Genomic DNA, 17,453 nt, shown 5'->3' with positions numbered 1-17,453 from the left:
CACTTACCCGGAAAAATGGGTGCTTTTTTACATCTTCTGCATCTTTCTCACCAGCTCCAAGGCGCCGTTCAGGATTTCTTCTTAACAACTAGCACAATGTAAGATTGAAAAGTTAAAATAAAACCAATAGACTAAAATTGACTGATAAGAATTATTACTTTAAAAACTCAGATGTATTTTGTCTGTTTTTGTCTAAGCCATCCAACACTTATGAACTGAAAAACAACTTCTGAAGTTCTACTGGGAAATTTTCTTCAGTATAAAAAATGGAAGTAGTCAAAAAAAATTCTTACCCTTATTTTAATTCTTACCCTTCTCATTATAGAAATGGCTTCTGTAGATAAGAACCTTGGATACCTTACTTCATCATTTACAATACTGTCAAAAACTTCCTCTTCATCATCACCAGGAAAGGGAGACTAGAAAAAAAACCTCTGAGTAAGTTAAAGCAAGTTTTAAGACAGTAAAATCTTATCACCTATTCAAAGTACAACCAAGATCCAGGCAGTGAAAAAGAAAAAAAAAAAAAATCCATACCTACCAAAACAAGAACAGCAGCAAAAGAACTATAAGAAGTGACAATAGATACGCATCTATTACAGAGGGAATATACCATATACTCTTTCTGAAATCTTTAAATTTTATAGAAATTTATAAAAGTTTGTCTATCACATGTGTCCATCATATCATTAAAATTTTGTCTATCTTATATATGATATGACCTTTCAATTAATTTCATTCTATTCCATTTCATTCCACTCCATTCCATTTTATTTCATTCACTCAATTACCTATTTGGCCAGATAGTCAATTTTTAGAGTGTCTAACAGACAGTAGGGAATATTTAGTTAATAGATACAATCCTGAAGAACCTTAATCTTGTGGAAAGACAGAAGAAAATGGATAAGGTGAATATGGTAATAAGTGTTATGTAATAAAGGAAAGCAGTCTGTGGAAATACATTAGATATGAATGTGCTTTGGATTTTAAAGTCAGTAGTAAATTAATGGTGGTAAAACACAATTAGAAATTAGCAGGCATAATGACTGTACTAAGTAGCAGCTATTAACAAAATTAGACTGAAAAGAACCCAAAAAGAACACATTGCCAGGCATTTTTTAATGCTCTAAATACAAAAAGTCTTGGGGCATTTCAGTAAGCAGAATATTAAAATCATTTTTTATAATGACCCTGAGTCATAAAAAAGTAGTTACATTATATTCAGTATGACAATCGATTCACAAAGAGAGAAGCTTTCACCTAGGCTGAAAACGTGTCTATCAAATGTGACTGCCTGTCACAGAATTTCAGATGGCTTAAAAATCACTCAATGATTTTTAAAATCAGAAAGCAAATGTGTATCATTTAATTCCTTAAAATCACTGAAATGAATCAGTATCTTGAACCTTATTTTCTCATTGGCTATTGAAGAAATATAGGCTTACTTATCCTGATTATATTTGATTTGGCTGCTTGCTTCCAATTAAGTTTTTTTTTTTTTTTTTTTTTTGAGACAGAGTTTCACTCTTGTTACCCAGGCTGGAGTGCAATGGCGTGATCTCGGCTCACTGCAACCTCCGCCTCCTGGGTTCAGGCAATTCTTCCTGTCTCAGCCTCCTGAGTAGCTGGGATTACAGGCACGCGCCACCATGCCCAGCTAATTTTTTGTGTTTTTAGTAGAGACGGGGTTTCACCATGTTGACCAGGATGGTCTCGATCTCTTGACCTCGTGATCCACCCGCCTTGGCCTCCCAAAGTGCTGGGATTACAGGCGTGAGCCACTGCGCCCGGCCCCAATTAAGTTTTAAAGAATAATAAGCAGAAAGCAATATCCAGGGAATGGGAGCAATCTTTAAGGAATCTGTGAAAATAAATTTAGAATCCAACTTCTTAAGGCTGAGCCTTCTAATCTTCTAATCTGACTGCTCATAGCTAAGAAAATTTCAAAGCTTTCAATTACCAAAACCTTAGTTTGTTCATTTACTTACTCAAAATACATAAATCAAATATACTACCTGGGACATGTAATACACTCAAAATACTTACATCAAATGTAGTACATGGGACAATCTAATTTCTTTTGGGGAATGAAACAGCAAGTCAGGGGAAATTTTTATTTTACTAGAATTATCAATGGGAATTTCAATGAATAATACAAAGAGAGCCCTTGTATCTTCTGCTTGAACAATTTTGTACCTGAAAACTGTCACTGTACAAGTATCTGAATAGCAAAGAAATATCTATACATTTGTTAAAATGTGTAGTAAGCACATTTAAAATAAACCAATAGTCTGTTCAGATGTCAACACTGATAGCATCTAAAACCATGTCCGGCATTACGTTCAAGCTCTCTGGCATCTTCACTCTCGTCTGAGACAGGAAAAAAGGGACTTGAGATGTTTGTTTATTCCTGGAGTCTTTCCAGACCTCAAAACTAGCAAAAGTATACAAATTTGAAGATGTATAACATATCCAGTGAGTTTATAATTACTTGTAATAATAGAGAAATCTGACATAAACTTGAGCCAAACCTTACTTTCATCATAGTTAAAAAGAAGCTATCACTAGTGTTTCACTAATGCTATAAAATTATGAAGTAGACTGATGAGTTTTAAGTTTAGTTCTTTTCCCAGCTACCCGCTTGTGGAGATACTAAGAAGAAATTGCAAGAAACAACTGTGAAGAAATAGCCAGATTCATTGTCTTTTTATCTTCTAGGTAAATTAAGGGCTCAATCAACTAGCTCTTTTAAAAAATATGAAACTGAAGCTTCCTTGTTTTCTGCCAAACCCTCCAGTGGCTTTATAATAGGAGGGAGTAGAATCAACTGGCTATTAATTCTACGGTATTTTATAATACCGCAGAATTATATTTTACATGTCATAGAATTAAATATTTTACATGTCATCTATAACATGGAGAACAAGTTTTAAGCAAGCACATAATTGAATCTCATAATATCATACTTACTTGAATATTAAACAAAACAAAACAAAAAACCCCATAATGTTACTTTTAAAATAAAGAAAGGGGGTGGGGAGGAGTTCAAGTATGCCAGAGCTTACAGAGGATTATTTTATGAGAACCTTTGGCACTCTCAGAAAGCAAAAGCCACTGTGGACTGGGACTAAAATAAATCTTTCCAACCTAAACATTGCACAACAGCTTTTCTAAATAGAGGTGAAAATTCAGATCTGGACCACTGGTCTAAAGAACAGAAACAAGGCTGGATGAATTGAATATCCTATCCTGGAGCAGCAAAGCATAATGCTTTAGAGATATATTCTGGAGCCAGAGTGACAAGGCTAAAATTCCAGCTCTACCACATGAGAGCTGTGTGACATTAAGCAAGTTATTAATCTCTTTGTGTCTCTATTTACACCTCTGAAAATGGGCATAAGATCACCACTGAGCTTATTAAAGGCTGTTACAAAATTAAATGAATATTTAAAGCACATAGAACAGTGCTTAGCACATGATAAATTTTATTTTAATTAGCCCTACTTCTCCTCCTTTTCCAAAGAATCTACTTCAATTTGACATACCAAAAGGGGCTATCCACCTGGATAAACTAAAACGATTTGTTTGTTTGGGGTAAATGCCAGTAAATGAAACACAGAACAAAACTTTAGAAATTTCTGATATTCAATTTGATGATTTGTTCATTCAGCTTCTAACTTCTTTAAACTTTTAAGTGTGTAACAAAGATTGTTGGCATGGGGAAACTGCAGAATAATGAACCAATCCCTTAAAATAATTTTTCTTGCATCTCTAGTTCATGTCCCTTCAAGTAGTCTTCAATTACTTATTAAAAGATTTACTCTTTTCCAATTTCATCACAATTCAACATTCCTAATAATTTATAACATAATACATTATTAGCTTCTTATTATTGCTTTATTTAACATAACTATTTCCTAGTGGTAATAATTTCTATGTACAACTCAATTATCCTCAGAAATTTAAGTTAATCTACAGAAAACAGTAGGAAAAAAATGCTAATCTTTTTAACTCTACCGTTTTTGAAGGTAACATTTCTTTCTTTTTCTAAATTATAATTTGTTTTATTTAACAATCTAGGAAGTTTGCAGCCATTAGCAGTTCTAGTGCAATTTCAGGTGCAGTTGGATATTCAGGAATCTCGGTGGAGCTGTTAGTGTAAAATACATGCATACTTTTGATAGCATATGTGAAGGTATCTCTCTAAAATTGACCTAATTGGTTTCATTCTCAGCAAACTGACCTGGGCCCCTCAACATGGCTTTTATCGTGCCTGATGTTAATGCATATTCTGTTTTTACAATAAATTCATGGCCACTGGACAATATCAATTTGACATACATGGCATCATGAGGGCCTTCACAGCCACCATAGGTTTTCTCCTCTCCATTCATTGTGTTCTTATGAAATTCTACTTTGCTTCCTCAGGAACTATAATAGTTTCCTGGTGAGGCAAGGATGCACAGTGTATCACTCACTTCCATCTGGAGGAAGTCAAAGGTAACATTTATTTCTGACCAATCAATAGTGGGCTTTTCTTTACAGGTACAGAGTACACTCTTTTTATTAGTCTTCCTGTTATTCTATTTCCTGTAAAGACTATGTCTTAAAATCAGAAAACATAACCAAAGCACAATACTGAAATGCAAGGAACTATTTTCAAAGCACTGGCAATGCATTCCACAAACTACATAAAAACTTTATTGAAGGTATTACAGAAAGATAGTTGACTACTAGTATACTATAAATATTTATAAAACATAAATTCCATTCTACTCATACTGAAGATAATATTAGGTGGTTTTATAAATCACATTGCTTTATTATTTCAATCATCCTTCCTCTGTTCTCTTACCTATTTCACACTGCTTACCTCACCAACAAGCATTTCATATATAAGCACACCAAGGCCCCACCAATCTACAGCCCTTGTGTAAGAAGTTTCTGTTAATACTTCTGGGGCAAGAAATTCAGGAGTGCCACAAAATGTGCTTGTTCTATCTCCATATCCCATTCCTGGAAAAGATACAATTTAAACATTTGTTAGTGAATGAAACAAATCTAGCATAAAAATAATCAAAGATATCTTTGGGAGGCAAAATTAAAGTTGCATGTTTGTGCAGGGTGAACAAATTCAGACATATCAAATACATTTAAAGAAAACAGTAAAATCTAGTATAGCAAAAACTGCAATAGCAATGCTACTAATTAATGAGTAAAAATAAGCAAAATAGTCATGTTTCTTTTCAGTTACTATTTTTTCTTGAAATTACAAGGGAGCTAAGAAGTTACAACAAAATGAACTGATTGTGAAGTTCTATCACCTTTCTAATTCAATCTTAAATACACTTACTTACTTCATTATAAAAACAACATTATAAAAAAATAAGTTTCAAAAATACCAAAACACAAACCCTTGGATAATCAGAAGCTGACCAAATGTGTCATATTATATAGAGAGATAGGGTCGTGAACAGTGGTTCACAACTGTAATCCCAGCACTTTGGGAGGCCAAGAAGGGTGAATCACCTGAGGTCAAGAATTCAAAACCAGCCTGGCCAACATGGTGAAACCCGTGTCTACAAAAAAAGAGAAAAAAAGATACAAAAGTACAAAAATTAGCTGAATGTGATGGCGACCGCCGTTACACCTGTAATCCCAGACACTCAGGAGGCTGAGGCAGGAGAATTGCTTGAACCTGGGAGGCAGAGGTTGCAGTGAGCTGAGATCCTGCCATTGCACTCCAGCCTGGGTGACAAGAGCAAAATTCTGTCTCAAAAAAATAATTAAAAAAATAAAAAATATGTGTGTGTGTGTGTGGAGAGAAGTGGGGGGGGGAGAGAAGGAGAGAGAGAGCGTGCGCGCAAATGAGCACATGTGCGCAAAATAGTATGGGTTGAACATCCTTAATTCAAAAATCCAAAATCTAAAATTTTAGCTCCAAAATCTGAAACATTTTGAGTACCAACATAATGCCATAGAGAATTTCATTAAGTATTTAACAGATGCTTAGTTTCATGCACAAAATTATTAAAAATATTATATAAATTTACCTTCAGGCTATATATAAGGTATATATGAAACATATTTAAATATTGTGTGAAGATTTGGGTCTTGGCCCCAAGATATCTCATTATGTATATATGCAAATATTCCAAAACGCAAATATATCTGAAATTCAAAATACTTCTCATTCTAAGCATTTTGGATAAGCAATACTCAGCCTGTATTAATATTTTAGCTAATTAGATTTTAGATATATGCTCCTCATGTTTATTAATATGTTAATCAAATATAGTCTACATACTGAAGATACTGTCTCTATGTATTCCAAAGTGTTAAAAACTTGTCATAAGTGTCATCTTATTAGGAATTTTAAAGAAAATCTCTCAATTCTAAATTAAGAACAATTAGGTATGCATATATAGTGACTGTAAAACAGAAATGAATTTGTATGTCTATGAACCAAGACTTGAAGGGCACAATTAGATACAGTAGCATATAGGGGTGAAGAAATTTTCTTGGCAAAATTTCTTTAATACTATCATAATGTTTTTTATTTTATTCGATAAAATATTATTTTAAAAAACAGTGATATAGTATTAATATCTATGTAAGTTCTGCACCAGCCTTTTAGTGACTTGGCCAAAATTAGGAAAAAGTTAATTAACAAAAAAATAGAAATTATGTTTCGTATAGACTGGTAATCGTCCATGGAAGTGGTTAATATTAGGCTCTAGATTAATACCTGGTTTAAGTTCCAGTTCTGTCACTTGTTAACTGTGAGAGCTTGGAAAAGTTGTCTAACAACAAAGCCTAGGTTTCCTCATCTGTATATGAAGGTTAATAATACCATCTACCAGTATAGAATGATAAGACAAAGAAGACCCAGAGGTGGTGGGAGAGGGATGGATGGTGAGAAATTACTTAATGGGCACAATGTATGTTATCTGTATACAATGTATATCTTAAAAGCACTGATTTCATCACTACACAATTTATGCATGTAAATTATCAACTAGCAACCAGACTTCCTGCAGCAAATAAATGACTTTTGTTTGGGTAGTGTTTGAGGTGTCTATTGACTATTCAGGTAGAGCTGTCTAGTAGATAGTTGAATATATATCTTTGGAATCCACAGGAAAGGAAATAATAGATTTGGGAGTCATTAGGATATAGCTGCTAGTCAAAAAATGGCAGTGAAGAGCAGCTGGCTAAGGGGAGATGCTGAGAAACAAAAGCATTTAGATAACCGTGTCCAATAAAAAGAAGCCCAGTTAGAGAAAAGACTTACTTGACGTGGGTATGTGATGGACATATTTCTACAGAGTTCATTTATCTATTCATCCAACTGCTTATTAATCAAACACTTATTGAATACTTAAGATGTACCATGGACTGTGTTATGTACTATGGAAACAAAGCTAAATAAGAAACAAGAAGCCACCAGTGTAGAGGGAGACAATGTTAATACTAGTAAACAGAAAGAACTATGTCCGTTTTTTATAGTTGAGGAAATAGACTCAAAGAGGTTGAAACTAAGTTCTCCAACGAAAAACAGCAAATATTGGCAAAGCCACAATTCAAACCTAGGACTGTTTGGTGCCTAAGCCCATGATCTTTATCCTTTCTCATGTTACCTCCGATTCAAATTTCCCCAATTTATTTTTGAATATACAAAAAACATACTTGACCTATCTATCTATATTTATTTTCTATTTTTAAATGTTTCCAGTTTTAAGAAGCTGGAAGTAAGTTATCAGGCCTATGAAATTCACTGTGTATAGTCTCACCAGAATAAACGATTTTGGTGCTTAATCAATAATTTCTTAAAGTAGTGACAGAATTATTAATCGTGCAGAGAAGCTTACTATGATTTCTACACATCTAACCTTATTTGTATTCACGGAACAAATTCTTAATGTGATAAATAGGTTATATGAACAATTTCTTTATTATATCTACAATGTCCAAATGAAGAATAAATTAAAAATAGTTTGTTTTTCATAGACAAACTTGAAAATTACTGATGTACAAAGAAACAGTATTTTATCAGAAAACAAACTTTAAAACATTTCAATTACCTTCTTTGCAAAGACCAAAATCAGCAATTTTCACAAAGCCCTCTGTATCTAGCAATAAGTTATCCAATTTCAAATCTCTGTTCAGGATAAAAAGATACAGCATAGAAAAAAAAAATTAAAGAAATCAGTAGGTTATAGAGTTAAAAAAATAATTTCAACTGGAACTGTATTTTTTCTTTACTAAAAATGGGTTTTCCAAGTTATGATCTGAGATTTAAATACTATTATCACAAGCATTCAGTTTTCTTCCTTTTGGTAAATTTACTGCTCTATATCAGATAGCTTATGAGAAATTCTTCTCCTGTTATATAAAAAAGGAAAAATGTATTTAATTTGTTATTTGTGTTTATCTAATTTAATTCAATTTTTTTTTAAAGAGAGTCTTGTTCTGTCACTCAGGCTGGAGTGCAGTGGTGTGATCTTGGCTCACTGCAACCTTCACTTTCCAGGTTAAAGCAATTCTCATGCCTCAGCCTCCCAAGTAGCTGGGACTACAGGTGCCCACCACCAAGTGCAGCTCATTTTTCTGTATTTGTAGTAGAGATGGGTTTCACCATGTTGGCAGGCTGGTCTCGAACTCTTGACCTCAAGTGATCCATCTGCCTTGACCTCAAAAGTGCTGGGACTACAGGCATGAGCCACTGTGGCTGGCCAACTTAATTCAATTTTAAAGTTTGCTTATATACCATCCATAAGAAAGAACTGTAAGGCTGACAGTATTAATAAAACATCAGAGGGCAGGTTTAATCATCTAAAAGAATAAGAGAAAGCTATCCATCCATACTAACAGATTACAAATTAGGCAAATTGACAATATTTTATCCATTTTTATAAATTTATTTTTTATTTTTGTGAGACAAGGTCTCACTCTGTTGTCCAAGTGGAGTGCAGTGGTATAGTAATGGCTCACTGCAGCCTCAACCTCCCAGGCTCAAGCAATTCTCCCACCTCAGCTGCCTGAGTAGCCAAGAGTATACAGGCAGATTCTACCACTCCTGGATGATTTTTAAATTTTTTGTAGAAACAGGATATCACTACGTTACCCAGGCTAGTCTCAAACTCCTGGGCTGAAGCAATCCTCCCACTTTGGCCTCCCCAAATGCTGGGGTTACAGGCATGAGCCACTGTGCCCAGGAAATATTTTATCCTTTAGGTAAAATAGGACCTTATCATGAAAACATCATTAGAAGCTTAAATAAACCAACTAGGCATGGTGGCTCATACCTATAATCCCAGCACTTTGGGAGGCCGAGGCGGGTAGATCACCTGAGGTCAGGAGTTCAAGACCAGCTTGGCCAACATGGTGAAAACCCGTCTATACTAAAAATACAAAATTAGCCGGGTGTGGTGGCAGACACCTATAATTCCAGGTACTCAGGAGGCTGAGGCAGGAGAGTCGCTTGAACCCAGGAGGCGGAGATTGCTCAGAGTCAAGATCGCGCACTGTACTCCAGCCTGGGCGAACAAAAGCGAAACTCCATCTCAAAAAAAAATTAAAAAGAAGCTTAAATAATCCAATGTTTATAGTCTTCTACTTCTGACTAGCCTTCTCATAATCTGCCTGGTCTTGGGCAGTGAGTGCTAGTAAAGTGTGGTTCACAGACTAGCTGCTGGGTCACAAATTACTTGTTACTAGTCTGCAATTTGATAAGGAGCTTTTGCCAATATAGAGATCAGCTACGTCACCAACATACTATTTAGTTTAGTTGACAGCAAGGCTTCTTAATGAGGGAAGCAGTGTGATATTTTACACTCTAACACAAGCTACCTGTCTTATCACGGACACATTTTTAGTAGTATTGGTCTATAGAACGTTTTTGCAATGGGTCGTTTGAATGCAAAATATTCACTAGAATGAATATTGTTGAGAAATGCACTATCATAGACCAACTCATAATTTGACTATTATAATTAGAAAATGTGCTATGGATTAGGAAAAAAAGTTCATGATATAATCATTGTGCTGATCACATGTCTTTCAAAATTGGTGTTTGATTTATCAGATGAAGAAGAAAATTAAGAAGTTAAACGTAAAATGTCCTTTTTAAGAAAAAACAAAACACTATCTTTAATTCTAAATCACACCAAAGCAAGGCATTAGAAAAAAATTAAAAATTTACTTACCTATAAACAATTTTGTGTTCATGTAAATACTGCAACCCAAGAACTACACAAGCAGCATAAAATCTGTTTGAAGAATTAAATCAACAGAAGTTTAATAAATTTCACTACTCTTGAATCCTAGCTTACATGTTTGTACTTCAAAGCAGACCTGTCATTAATGTATATCACAAATATTTATTTAGTCCCTACTGTGAATCACACATTGTACTAGATATTAGGGGTAAAATTTAAAAATTAGAAAAGTACAGTCTTGACAATGGAAGCCATTAACTTTGCCTAGTGGAGTCACTGAAAACCTCAGAGGGGATATTTGATCTGGTTTTGTAGGAGGAATTACAACGTACCATAAGGACAAATGACAGTGTGACAGGCAGAAGTTTTGTGGGTGAAATACAGGGTACTTACCTGGGAGAAAAAAGAAACAGAGGTGCAAAAGGCATAACATGTTTGGTAACAAGTAAGTTTGGTGTGGCTGAAGTAAAGGATGGGTGTAAATGGGGAAGAAGCTGGAGATTAACCTGAAAAGACAGCCTGGGTGAAGGACCTTGAATGTCATATTACGAATACAGAAATTTTTTCTCCTTGTGACAGAGAATCAAACCATTTTTATCAGGGGAGAATAATGACATTTATGTTAGAGTTTTCTGGTAGCAATGTGAAGGCTGGAGAGGAAAAAAGGACAGATAAGGCTTTTATCATAGTATGGATGAAAAGATCCTGAGAACATCCACTGCAGTGGCAAACAAAGAGTAAGATTCACAAGAACTTAAAAATTCGCATGACAGAAGGTGGTATCCCATTACAGGTAAGGAAGTGGGAAGAGCTAACTTTCAAGATAACTAAGATAACTTTCAAGGTTTTCATCTTAGTAAAATGAAGAGATAAAAGAAACAGAAGTAGCCAAGGTTCTGTGACAAAAGTAAGTTTGGCATTTCACATGTTGACTTTGTCTGTGGGGCAGGTGATGATATCTCAAAGTTGGGTTTGTGGGTTTGGATCTCAGAAACCTTGGGCCAAGGAGAAAATAACAATTCTTGAGGCACAGGACCATGTTTGTGTTTTTCAGTTTTTATCCTAAATGCATAGCATAATGCTGATATACATGACAGGCTTATTAAACAAGGAGGAACTAAATGAATAGATTTTAAAATGCAAATGTCTTCAGTGTAGAACAGCCTATAAAAAGGTACTTAGGAGAATTAGCTTTTAATTATAGAATAACATGAATATTTTCTCTATAAAACATAATACCCTTGTCCAAAGTACACTATTTCATCCATCTAGCTCCATCTCACCTCAATTCCACTGCCTTTCACAGAGATAACAATTCTTGTCACTTTGTTTAACATTATTACAAACTTTCAGAATATATTTACATTCACATGTAGATAATATAGCTATGTTTTGTATTTACGTTTTTTTTTTTTTTTTTTCCCTGAGATGGAGTTTCGCTCTTGTTACCCAGGCTGGAGTGCAATGGGGCGATCTCGGCTCACTGCAACCTTCGCCTCAGGGGTTCAAGCAATTCTCCTGCCTCAGCCTCCCAAGTAGCTGGGACTACAGGCACACGTCACCATGCCCAGCTAATTTTTGTATTTTTAGTAGAGACGGGGTTTCACCATGTTGACCAGGATGGTCTTGATCTCTTGACCTCATGATCCACCCGCCTCGGCCTCCCAAAGTGCTGGGATTATAGGCGTGAGCCACTGCACCCGGCCTGTATTTACCTATTTTTATAAAAACGGGTCAATAATTTTTAAATGCGAGGCTTGGTGGGGTGGTCAGGGTCCACCAGGCAGTTTCATCAGGGCTTAGACTCCCCAACACAGAAATGAAAAACAAAAACAAAAATAAAATAAAATGTAACTACTTAGAAATACTTACTTGATTATACTAAAATTATATAACTTACCAGAAGTTTTAAGGATCTACTGAAGTTTATTAAAATAAATAGAAGCTTAACATTGCTTAAGATGGTCAGGCATAGTGACTCTCACGCCTGTAATCCCAGCACTTTGGGAGGCCGAGGCAGGTAGATCAAATGAGGTCAGGAGTTTGAGACCAGCCTGGCCCAACATAGTGAAACCCCGTCTCTACTAAAAATACAAAAATTAGCTGGGCGTGGTGGCCTGTACCTGTAGTTAGTCCCAGCTACTTGGGAGGCTGAGGCAGGACAATCTCTTGAACCTGGGAGGCGGAGGTTGCAGTGAGCCAAGATTTGGTCACTGCACTCCACCCCTGGTGACAGAGCGAGACTGTCTCAAAAAGTAAAAAAAATGCTTTAGATAATTAAACATAATTTTCTTGCAAACTTATTTTAGTGGCAAAACACTATGGTAACAATTAAAAAATACCTTTTTTTTTTGAGTTGAGAGTCTTACTTTGTCACCCAGGCTGGAGTGCAGTGGCATGATCTTGGCTCACTGCAACCTCCGCCCCTGGAGTTCAAGTGATTCTCTTGCCTCAGCTTCCCCGGTAGCTGGGATTACAGGCACCTACTACCTTGTCCAGCTAATTTTTATATTTTTAGTATAGACGGGGTTTCACCATGTTGGCCAGGCTGGTCTAGAACTCCTGAGCTTAAGTGTTCTGCCTGCCTCTGCCTCCCAAAGAGCTGGGATTATAGGCATGAGCCACGGCTCCTGGCCGATTTCTTTCTTTTTAAACAGATGGCCTTAATTGGGTATTCTATCTAAAATACATATTTTATTGAATGCTCCTGTGTGTCAGGTATTGTGCCAGTCATTTTCATTTATTAGCTTATTTAATCTTCAATCAAGCCTTAAGATAAACATTTTACAGAAGCAGGAAATGAAGCTCAGAAAAAGTAAGTAATACATCTAAAGTCAGACTACATAACGAAGCTAGAAATCAAGGTATTTTCATTCTGTGGGTTCAATCAATAAAAATTCACTGATTGCCTAATATGTGCCAGGTATTCATTTAGGTGTTTCACTAATAAACAGGACAGACATGGTCCCTGCTCCTCTCTTTTAGTGAAATAAGACAGACAATAAAAATTTACATCACATGATTTCATGTAGAAATAAAATGATCTAAAAAAGATAAAACAGAAAATAGAGTGAACTGAATTGGTTAGTGATGTGATATTTTAGCTAGGGTACTCAGAAAATTACCTTTAAAGAAATGACATTTGATCTGAGAACTGAATGATAAAGGGAGGTATTTCAGATTTGGAGTTCTGTAATATAGCATTGTATTCTTGCATTTTCACTGGATTTTATGGTTTTATTTGTATATAATTTATATTCTCAGCAAAAATAACAGTTTCTTAAGGCAAACTACATTTATATATTGTTTTAAAAACAAAAACAAGCTTAAAAAATAAACCCAAACAAATTCCCATGGCAGCATAAGGCTAGGCATAATTGTAATGCTCTGCTTTAAATATTGAGGAAATGATTTATTGGTATCCTTCTACTAGTTTCTGGCTTTTGCCTCCTTTTAAAATGCTTCAGTACCCATTAGAATTAACCCCTATTTCCTCATCTGAAACTTGAACGTTATGACAGTATTACACCTATCTGCTCTAAATACCTCTAATGGTTATGACAAGAATCAAATAGAGGAATCAAACTGAAAGTACAACATGAATGTCAGTTGCTATTTCATCAGATTATAGACGTGGAATGAAAACTAAACAGTAAATACAATAGAGATTTACTACTGGGTTTATGCTTCCTATCATTTGGCATATATTCTACAGGTAGAGTTGACTGGACTTGTTAACAGCCTGAGTGTTGAAGGTAAGGGAAAAAGAACATCAAGAATGACTTTCTGTGTTCTGGCTTGAACCTGGTATTGCTGTTTAATAAAATAGGGAAGACTAGGAGAGTAGAAGGCCTGGGGGAGTAATGGATGAGGTGGGTAGAAAAATGGAAAAAATCAGTTTAGTTTAAGATGTTAAATAAGATACTTAGCCACACAAATGGAAAAGCTAGCTGACCACTGAATATTATTAGAGTTGGAAGTTTAGGTAAGAGGACAAGGCTGGAGACACAAATTTGGTAAACATCAGCATGCAGGGTATAGGTATTAATAGCACTTTCCTAGGTTCAAATCCTAGCTATACCATTTAACAGCTATAAAATTAGGATAATAACAGGGAAAATATACACACATGCATATATAATTTCAAGTGTTTACTATTACTTAATCTATCTGAATAAGCCAAACCTCGAATTCAAAAACTACAAAAAGGGTTTACTCTGCTTTTTGTCTTTCTGTTTGGAGGCAACACACATACCAGTTTCTTTTATAGTTGTTCAGAGATATTTTAAGCACAAGGAAGCAAATATTTGATAGATACTCTTTTAAATTATCCTTTAGAAAGGTAAACACAAATATTTTATATAAATATACGATACAGACTCTTCTGTACTTTCTTTTCAAAAACTAACAGTGAATTTTGAGTATAATTTGTCTTTAAAGCTGTAATCCTGGATGGCATTCTCCAGTGAGAAAATCTAATAGCAAAAAAAAGAAATTTTACTAAAATGAACCTAAATCGTTTATCTAAACTATCAATTGTGATTTAGGGTAATCCATGACATTTTCAACACAGACAACAGAATACATACAAAAAGTACTTGCCAAAAAGGTATATAAGGAGTTCTAATACTTCTTGCAAAGATCTATTTTGTTAGGAAAAAAAATCTAAAATTCACAGAATCTCTTTTCTTTCCCAGAATGAAATCAGTCATGGAAAAACTCAGACAAAAGTCTAAAGCATACTCACACAGCTCTTGGTTCAGAAAAGACATCAGTATGAATGTGCATCATTAGGTCCCCACCGGCAGCATATTCCATTACAAAGCAAACATGCTCTTTGGTTTGGAAACATGCAAAAAGGTTCACCAAAAAGGGATGCCTTACACTATTCACAGTTTCAAAAATTCTTTTTTCACACATCAGGCTGTAAAAGAAAAGATTTAAAAATATGCAGATTAAAAATAATTCTAGTTAGAAATAATATTCTTTATAAATTACTAAACTTTAAAATAAGCACAATTTTAACTATAACTTAAAAATCGTAACGTGTCTTAGTTTTGCAATATGTGCTATGAAAATTGATCTACCTAAAGTATGTATCTTTAGTTGAAATATATTAATAGAAACTAAAACATAATTAGCATGACATAAAAGATTATAGAGTTCACATTGATAGTCTTAGAATAGCACACACTATATGGTTAGTGGTTATAGTTAATTTTTTAAAAGGCTTAATTAAGCATGAATTATAAATATTCTTCAGGAATTGGTCAGAGAATTTAGCAATTTAAAGCATATTGTGAAAAATTTAAAGTTTGTGGTAAAGGTAATTTCAAGGACAGTATCTATAATTCGCAAGCTATAGTATTCAATTTTTTTATCATATAAAATTGATATGAAGTTGACAGGTACAGATATGCTGCATAAAATTATAAAAGACTGGAAAATAAAGAGGCTACATGGCAAAGTTTCTAAATGTTACCACAAATTAAGGTACTATTATAAATTAACTCATAGAAGATTAAAAAAATTAATAGTTTTAATTTTTGTCACCATTTAAATTTACTAGAAAATAATGTACTAAAAACTGCTTTGGACAAGATCTGTAAGACGTATTCTAAAACATCTGCTTTATTAAGCCAATCTGAATTTTGGGTAAATGTGGATAAAACAATCAGATGAAATAAGACAACATTAAGACATTTTAGGCTTAAGTAGATGACAAACATGTTATCTTCATTGTCTATAGTTTTGCGTTTTTTTGAGACAGGGTCTTGCTCTGTCTTTCAGGAGCTGGAATGCAGTGACATGATCATGGCTCACTGTAACCTTGAACTCTGGGCTCAAGTGAACCTCCTGCCTCAGCTTCCTGAGTAGCTGGTACTATAGGCACATACTACCATGCCTAGATTTTACTTTTTGATAGGAACAGGGTCTCACTATGTTGCCCAGGCTTGTCTTGAACTTCTTGTCTCAAGCAATCCTCCTGCCTTGCCTCCTGCCTTGGCCTCCCAAAGTACTGAGATTACAGGTATGAACCACCAGGCCAGTCCCTGACCATAGTTTTTATTTATGGGTGACTCACTAATTCATTACGGGTGAATTTATGAATGAATCAATTATTCTCGACTGGACAGGTGTTAGGTTAGAACTGGGTGGAAACATGTAAGTGGTATAAAAGATTTGAGACTTACTGGCTGGACTCCTTGAAATGACTAATGCCATTCGCAAGAATTATTTGAATTACAATAATGATAATATGTCTGCATAGACGTCTTAGGACAATGAGATGAAGGAGGAAGGCTCTTTATAGATCCAAATTGTCACAATAATTTTAATTTCATGAATTTTATAACACACAAAAAAGCTACTGCACAGGAATCTGTAACTTGTCCCACATTATCGAAATTGTGTATTGTCCATAAAAGTTCATGCAGCAGTCCAAACTATTTAAAACTTTAAAGCTTATTCATCCTGTCCAGAACATTTCCCTCTAAATTATCATCACTCTTCTCTCCTTATTCCCAAATAACTTCTGTCTACCAAAACTCAGCAAAAATCCAACATCTTTTATAAGACTCTACCTAAATCCTGCTCTAAATACTTCTAATGATGATGACAAGAATCAAACAAAGGGGTCAAAGTGAAAGGGCAACACAAATGTCAGTTGCTGTTTCATCAGATTATAGATGTGGAATGAAAATTTGAGAGTAAATACAATAGAGATTTATCATTGGTTTTATGCTTTCCATGATTTGGGATATATTCTAGAGGTGAAGTTGACTGGACTTGCTAATAGTTTGAGTGTTGTAGGTAAGGGGAAAAGGAGCACCAAGAATGACTGTGTTCTTGCGTGAACAACTGTTCATGCTGTTTAATAAAATAGGGAAGACTAGAAGAGTAGCACACCTGGGGAGCAATACACCACATGTATTATGGTATAGTAGTACACCAGTACACTGATTTCCTCCTAAGAACTGCTATTGACTGTGTTGGTTATTTTTACCTCAACTCTATCTAGCCACCTTTATTACATAATGTATTTATGCCTTGTTTCCCTAAGTGCCTAGTTCTATCCTAACATGTTTCATGTACTTTCTTCAAAGTTCATTACATTATTAGATAAGTTAGAAACCTGAAAACTTATATAAATAGTTATTTTAGTCAGGGGAAAACATCACCAGTAATAAAACCAAGGTCTTAGGATTGAATCCTACATAAGCTGGTTAGCTG

General features: G+C 34.7%; 1 protein-coding gene and 1 pseudogene across 3 annotated transcripts in view; both read right to left on the bottom strand.

Annotated features, from left to right (window-relative positions):
- PKN2 (protein kinase N2) overlaps positions 1 to 17,453 on the bottom strand; it is a 157,259-nt gene that overhangs the window by 2,625 nt on the left and 137,181 nt on the right. For all 3 annotated transcript variants that reach the window (XM_012464802.3, XM_012464804.3, XM_012464803.3), the window contains 6 exons: positions 14,968 to 15,144; positions 10,209 to 10,271; positions 8,085 to 8,161; positions 4,874 to 5,016; positions 312 to 419; positions 8 to 88 (listed from right to left, as the gene is read on the bottom strand). In XM_012464802.3, coding sequence (XP_012320225.1) covers positions 8 to 88; positions 312 to 419; positions 4,874 to 5,016; positions 8,085 to 8,161; positions 10,209 to 10,271; positions 14,968 to 15,144 — 649 coding nt within the window. The remainder of the gene's footprint in view (positions 1 to 7; positions 89 to 311; positions 420 to 4,873; positions 5,017 to 8,084; positions 8,162 to 10,208; positions 10,272 to 14,967; positions 15,145 to 17,453) is intronic.
- On the bottom strand, positions 415 to 4,866 carry LOC110567284 (elongin-C-like; annotated as a pseudogene).

Source organism: Aotus nancymaae, unplaced genomic scaffold (genome assembly GCF_030222135.1).
Source record: "Aotus nancymaae isolate 86718 unplaced genomic scaffold, 86718_ANA_hifiasm-v0.15.2.pri h1tg000007l, whole genome shotgun sequence".
NCBI lineage: Eukaryota > Metazoa > Chordata > Mammalia > Primates > Aotidae > Aotus > Aotus nancymaae.
The sequence above is the reverse complement of the archived record's forward strand: the minus strand, read 5'-3'. Positions and strand labels throughout refer to the sequence as shown.